The following is a 7,275-nucleotide window of genomic DNA, read 5'->3' as shown; positions in this document are numbered from 1 at the left end:
GCTCGATGTTGCGGACGCACTCGTCGATCTCGTCGAAGTTGAGGGACTCCAGGAACTCCTGGGCGGCCCGGCAGGCCTCCTCCTCCAGGCGGCGCAGCTCCTGGTCCCGCAGCTGCTGCAGCTTCTGCAGGGAGGCCTCGGTCAGCGACAGCTCCTGCTGCTCCTTGCGGCGCTGGAGGTCCTCGATCTCCTTCTCCAGGCGGAGGATGGCCTCCACCTGCTTGTTCTCCTTCTGCTTCTCCAGCTCGCGGGTCAGCTCGGCCTCCCTCTGGCTCTCCTGCAGGGCTTCCAGCTCTCGCTGCTTTCTGGACTCTTCCTCCTGGGCGGGAGAAAGGGGAAGGGCGAGTCGAGAACGTTTCCCTACACAGAATGCCAGTGCCGTGTGCCTTGGCCACCGGGATGGAAGGTTCGGGGCCAAACGGTGCCCCGCCGCACTCAAAATTTACAGGTTGAAGTCCTGACCCCCAGTACACCCCAGGGCGTGGCTGTATTGGGGCTTTTAAAGAGGCGATTAAGTGAAAATGAGGCCATGGGGATGGGCCCAAATCCAAGCTGACCGGTGCCCTCATGGGAAGAGGAGGTCAGGACATACAGACATGGGGGACACACAAGGCCAGAGGAAGGACCAGGTGAGGACACAGCGAGAAGACAGCCATCTGCTGGCCAGGATGCCTTGATCTTGGACTTCCCAGACTCCAGGACCAGGAGGAAATCAATTTCCATGGTTTCACCCCCCCAGTCTGTGATACACTGTCATGGCAGCCTGAGCAAACTAGCACCCTGGTTATACTGGTTTAGGGAAATCGCACTGGTGTGAGTCACACTCAACTCTTGGCCATTCACTAAGCTTGGTCCAATTGTCAAGGGTCGGAAACTGTACTGTCAACGTTTCCGTTCAAGCTGTTCTTCCTGTATCTTTCTAAGCTATTTCAGTTTGGAATCCCAGAGTCCAAGCATTTGACTCGGGAAGGAAGCAGAGAAATGAATGAGAGGCCAAGTTGTCACAGTATTTGTTACCTGCTGGGCTCGGAGCTCGGCGTCTCTTCGTGCTCTCTCTCTTTCTCTAAAAAGAGTAAAGGAAAAAGAAAGTGAAAAATCATCCACCATCCTAGAATGGCTCAGAAAGATTTAACTTTTTTTTTGTTTTTTGAGTCAGGGTCTGACGCTGTCACTCAAGGCTGGTCTCAACTCTTGGGCTCAGGCAAGCCTCTCACTTCGGCCTCCTGAGTAGCTGGGATTACAGGTGCAAACCACCATGCCCAGCTAATGCTGTTTCTTTTTTTAAAAAATTTTTGGAGAGACAAAGATCTCAGATTTCACTTTTTAAAAAAGCATTATTCAAGACAGAAAGCATGTAGGACAGAGCCTCTTCCTCTGGTTTAACCCCGTGCATGAAAAAAAATAGGCACAGAACTGGGTTTTCTATGCTGCCAGGGGTTTTTATATTCTAGACGCCGAGAGTTACTGTATCAAACAGTGGGTGCTGCAGCATCCCCGGGGAATCCTTGCTGTACAGATGGACACTGAGAATAAAACTCAGAACACAGCCTCTGGTGTCATCCAAGCAGGGATGGCGCCGTACCTTTCTTCTTCCTCCTGTTTCCTCTTCTCTTCTTCCTTCCGTTTCCTCTTTTCTTCTTCCTCCCGTTTCTCTGCCAGCAGTTGTCTGTAAACTCTGCGAGCAATCTGACCCCGGAGCTGCTTCTGAAACACGACGGCTGCTCTTCTCAGGTGCAAAAATCTCCTCCTCAGAAGGAAAGCTCTGTAGTTCTTCTGTATGGTCACTATGCAGTACAGAACCTTCCTGTAGTGCTTTCTGGAAACGAGAGAAGAGCCGTTGAGGTGATGAGACTTTGAGCTCCGACCTCAGATGGGCTCCCGTTTTGGAATGAGACTCTCATTATGGGGTCCGGAGAGAACACGGAGGCCCCTTTGATCAAAACAAGGCAGAAGAAAAACAAAAGAATAATAACAAACCCAAGTAAGAACCCTATCACTACTTTGAACACAAAGTAAACACAAAGCCTGCAACGCTGACAGTGAATAGTCCCGGCAGGAAGCTGGGTAAACAGGACCCACAGACATTTGATATATTCTCTTGTTCATATGAAGAAGAAAAAATACGTACATCACCACAGCAGGACAGCCTTGCATTTCAGAAAATGTAACATGCGAGGCTTCACGTGGCACGATGTCACTCAAGTGTAGTGGATGGAACTAAAATTGCACATTTATACCAGAATTCCGAAAATTCTCCACCAACAGCTGGAGAATGGGCCCGTGAGAGACAAAAATGGTAACGCCCAGTGAATAGCCAGGCTGCTGTCAAAACATGATGCAGAGAGACCAGGTAAACAATTCAAATACCTCAGGAGAGGCCGGGCACAGTGGCTCATGCCTGTAAATCCCAGTACTTTGGGAGGCTGAGGCAGGAAGATTGCTTGAGCCCAGGAGTTCGAGACCGGCCTGGGCAATGTAGCAAGACCTTGTCTCTATTTAAAAAAAATTTTTTTTAATCAAATAAAATCAAAATTTTAAAAATAAATAAATAAATATCCCAGTGGAGTTTCCTAATGTCACTGTCTGGATTGAGACGTCACAAAGTACCTTTCCTACTTGCTGCCCAGGTCAGGCTAACTGGATTTCTGGCCTGGCTACCAAGGAAGCTACATCTGGGACTCCCCTCAATGCAAACACTGTCCTCCTGTCCTCCACTGGGGACACGCCGTAGGGCAGGGGACCACTCGCAAGGCTTCATGCCTTCTCCCCTCCGTGTGGTTCTTACCGAGCCAAGAAGCCTAAGACGTGAGCCCGAATCACCATGGCTGCCCGGGTCACTTCCTCTTCTCGCCGTTTCTCCAGTTTCTGCTCCAAGGATTCTCGAAGGAAGACCTGCCCAGGAGGTAAGGCACATGAGGGAAGGAAAGAACACGGCTGGCAGAGGGTAGGTATTTCTGGGCCAGAGACATCCTCTGGGGGTGAGGTTTTTTTCTCTCTCTTTACATTTGCTTCAAACTCACATAGTCATGCTTCCTAGAAAAGTGCTTTTTTTTTTTGACTGGAGTTTCACTCTGTTGCTCAGGCTGGAGTGCATTTGCACGCTTATGGCCACTGCAGCCTTGATCTGCTGGGCTCCAGTGATCCTTCTGCCTCAGCCTTCCAAGTAGCCGGAACTATAGGTGCAAGCTACCATGCACGGCTGATTTTTTTTTTTTTAATTATAGGGATGAGGTCTCACCAAGTTGCCCGGGCTGGTCTTGACAGTGGGCTCAGACAATCCATTCACCTCGGCCTCCCAAAGTGCTGGGATTACAGGCTGAGTCACCATACCCGGCTGAAAAGTACTTTTTAAATGTCCCACCTGTCATGGGCTAATAGAGTCACAAAAAAAAATTTTTTTTTTTTTTTTGAGTTGGAGTCTCGCTCTGTCGCCCAGACTGGAGTGCAGTGGCCACTCCTGGTCACCACAGCCTCGACCTGCTGGGCTCTGGCGATCCTTCCGCCTCAACCTTCCAAGTAGCTGGAATTACAGGCATGCGCTACCACGCACGGCTGATTTTTGATTTACTATAGAGATGAGGTCTCACCAAGTTGCCCAGGTGTGTCTCGAACCCGCAGGCTCAGGCAATTCGCTTACCTCAGCCTCCCAAGGCGCAGGATTACAGGCTGAGCCACTGAGCCTGGCTTGAGTCACAAAATTTAATAAAAATATTTTGCAAGATGAAAGTGGCCGGGCTCGGTGGTTCAGTCTGTAATCCCAGCACTTTGGGAGGCTGAGCCAAGCGGATTGCCTGAGCCTGAGGGTTCGAGACCCGCCCAGGCAACTTGGTGAGACCTCGTCTCTACAAAATTAGCCAGATGTGGTAGCGCGTGCCTGTAGTTCCAGCTAGTTGGAAGGCTGAGGAGGAAGGATCGCCAGAGCCCAGCAGGTGGAGGCTGCGGTGGCCGGGAGCGTGCCACTGCACTCCAACCTGGGCGACGGAGTCAGACTCCAACTCAAAAAAAAAAAAAAAGAAAAGGAAAGGATATATACATACAAGTCCCATTTTGCTGTTGCTACTATAAGATTCAACAGGCATAAAATGATTGCCAAGTTGCTATCAAAGTTTCTAAACACTTATCTCAAATAGTTTGTGGTCGGCACAAATAGTTAGTGGACCAGCATCGATCCTGCTGAGTTTAACTTGTAGGAGATTCAGGCATATAAAGATCGGAAGGAATGCCTGGTGCACAGGTACACGCCTGCAATCCCAGCACTTTGGGAGGCTGAGGTGGGAGGATCGCTTGAGCCCAGGAATTCGAGGTCAGCCTAGGCAACATAGTGAGACCTATCTCTACAAAAAACACAATTTTCTAAAAAATTGCCAGGTGTGGTGGCACGCACCTGTAGTTCAGCTATTCGGGAGGCTGAGGTGGAAGGATCACCTGAGCCCAGAAGCTCCAGCCTGGGTGACAGAGTGAGACCCTGACTCCAAGAAAAAGAAGAGGGAGGAAGGGAGGAGGAGGAGGGCGGATCCAGGACACATCTAAAATGTTATTTTGTCATCACATGGAAACCGTCTCTTTGTGCCTGCAAAGTGATTACAATCAGAGCATCTTGGCTGCAAATGCTGATTATAAATACATACAAAAAATGAAGAATGCATTTCTGAAAACTGAGTTTGAAATGAGAACTGAGGCTGGGTGTGGTGGCTCACATCTATAATCCCGGCACTTTGGAAGGCTGAGGTGAGAGGACTGCCTGACTCCAGGGGTTCAAGACCAGCCTGGGCAACTTGGCAAGACCTCGTCTTCACATGAATCAAAAAATTAGCTGGGCATGGTAGCGCACGCCTGTAGTTCTGGTTACTTGGAGGACTAAGGTGGAAGGATCACCTGAGCTCAGCAAGTCAAGGCTGCGGTGGCCGTGAGCGTGTCACTACACTCCAGCCTGGGCGACAGAGTGAGACTCCATAATTCGGGAAAAAAACAACAAAAAAAAGAAATGAGAAAGGAACTCTTTCAGCTACGTCAGTTCAGCTCTCAAGAGCACACCAGAGCTGGGACTAAAGAAACTATAGCTGTTTCTGGGAACAGGCACTCTATCCTATGCCTGAGAAACAAGGGTAGTGAGACCCATAACAGGCACTTTATATCAGAATTTCTCATTTTTGAAAAGTCATAGCCGGGCTCACACCCGTAATCCCAGCACGTTGGGAGGCGAAGGCGAGAGGACTGCCTGAGCTCAGGATTGCTGAGCAACTTGGGGAGACCTCATCTCTACAATAAGTCAAAAAATCAGCCAGGTGTAGTGGCGCATGCCTGTGTTTCCAGCTACTTGGAAGGTTGAGGCTGCGGTGGCCGTGAGTGTGCCCTTACACTCCAGCCTGAGTGACAGAGTAAGACTCCGACTCAAAAAAAAAAAAGAAAGAAAAGCCATGAAAATATTAGGAACCTCCCATGATCAAGACAGCTTTTAATTTTGCTACTTCAGATTTAATACATGCATGAGAAATTTTAAATTACTCCCTAAAAAAAAAAAACCAAAAAAACCCTAATATTTCTTTTTTTTTTTTTGGTTAACGGTTAGCACAGAGGCATTTTGGTACCTCCACAATTTTTTACTTTATGTCCCCACAAGTCATTCTAACACGTAAGGGTGCATTATGTTCTCTCGATGGCACATTTTTTCAAACTCTTGGCTCTGTTTCTTCCATGAAATTTGGGCACAAAAGCAAATACTGAGTCCCACCATCCCGTGAGTCACAGAAGCCGCACCAATTCCTGCTCTGAGCAAAACTCTGCCACATGCAATCCTCCCAGGAAAGCTTCTCAGACAATCCTCTCCCTATAATTGCAGTGACTACATACTGTGGAGGCATGAAGAGACCGCATCTCTAGCAAATTTCCCCTTTTTTTTTTTTGAGTCGGAGTCTCACTCAGTCGCCCAGACTGGAGCGCAGTGGCCCCTCCCGGCCATTGCAGCCTCGACCTGCTGGGCTCCGGCGATCCTTCCACCTCAGCCTTCCAAGTAGCTGGAACTACAGGCGCGCACTACCACGCCTGGCTAAGTTTTAGTTTATTGTAGAGATGAGGTCTCACCAAGTTGCCCGGGCGGGTCTCGAACTCGCGAGCTAAGGCAATCCACTCACCTCAGCCTCCCAAGGCGCGGGATTATAGGCTGAGCCACCGAGCCGACAATCCCCCAATGTTTAAAAAACAGAAGAGAGAAGCTACGTGCATGAAGCTTGTTGGGGGAGTTGATTAAAGACATTCAGAAATGCAAATTCCATGCACGCATCAAAAACAGTTTTCTTTAAGACTGAACTTCCAAGAAGTATTTCAGCTTCTCTTTTGGTCTTCCATATCTTACTCTGAGTTTTTGTTCTTGTGAGTGTTTAAAAGGAAGAGGAACAGTGGAACCTTGGGAAGAGTGGTGGTGGTTGACGCAATGAGACATAAGTGTCAACTTTCAGCCAGGTACTGTGGCTCACACCTGTAACCCCAGCACTTTGGGAGGCTGAGGCAAGAGGATTACCTGAGTCCAGGGGTTTGAGACCAGCCTGGGCAACTTGGTGAGACCTCGTCTCTATAATAAATCAAAAAATTAGCCGGGTGTGGTGGCGTGCGCCTATAGTTCCAGCTACTTGAAAGGCTGAGAAAGAAGGATGCCTAAGCCCAGCAGGTTGAGGCTGTGGTTGCCGTGTTCATGCCACTGCACTCCAGCCTGGATGACAGAGTAAGACTGCAAATTAAAAAAACAAACAAACAAAAAAAAACCCCCTCCAAAACCAAAAATCTTAAGTGTCAACTCTCATGAGCAGGATTAATAGGTGGATCAATGGAAACCTGTATGAAGGAATAAACATCTCCTCAACCATCAGAAGCTGAAAGACTGTCTTGGTTGGGCTCAGAATCAGAGAAATACCTGCTTTAGTTTTATGCCCATAAAAAAAGACAGCCCTGGCTGAGTGCGGTAGCTCATGCCTGTGATCCCAGCACTTTGGGAGGCCAAGGTGAAAGAATTTCTTGAGCCTAGTAGTTCAAGGCCAGCCTGGGCAACATAGTAAGACCGTGTCTCTATAAAATCAAAAAACTAGCCAGCGTGGTGGCATGTGCCTGGAGTTCCAGCTACTCGGGGAGGCTGAGGTAGAAGGATCACTTGAGGCCAGGAGATTGAGGCTGCCGTGAGCAGTGATGGTGCCACTGCACTCTAACCTAGGGGATAGAGTGGGGCTCCAACTCAAAAGAAAAAAAGACAACGCCTCTGCTCTGCCTGCTAAGTTATGCTTCCAC

General features: G+C 48.9%; 1 protein-coding gene across 1 annotated transcript in view; it reads right to left on the bottom strand.

The window, feature by feature from the left end:
* Positions 1-7,275, bottom strand: part of MYO10 (myosin X) — a 288,302-nt gene that overhangs the window by 40,813 nt on the left and 240,214 nt on the right. Inside the window, 4 exon segments of the mRNA XM_008066889.1 lie at positions 1-319; positions 1,018-1,063; positions 1,583-1,816; positions 2,786-2,892. The exon segment at positions 1-319 is cut by the window's left edge and continues 30 nt beyond it. Coding sequence (XP_008065080.1) covers positions 1-319; positions 1,018-1,063; positions 1,583-1,816; positions 2,786-2,892 — 706 coding nt within the window.

Source organism: Carlito syrichta, unplaced genomic scaffold (genome assembly GCF_000164805.1).
Source record: "Carlito syrichta isolate Samal-C Ts95f unplaced genomic scaffold, Tarsius_syrichta-2.0.1 Scaffold309189, whole genome shotgun sequence".
In the NCBI taxonomy this organism is placed as follows: domain Eukaryota; kingdom Metazoa; phylum Chordata; class Mammalia; order Primates; family Tarsiidae; genus Carlito; species Carlito syrichta.
Note: the sequence above shows the minus strand (reverse complement) of the source record. Positions and strands in the feature narration are given on the sequence as shown.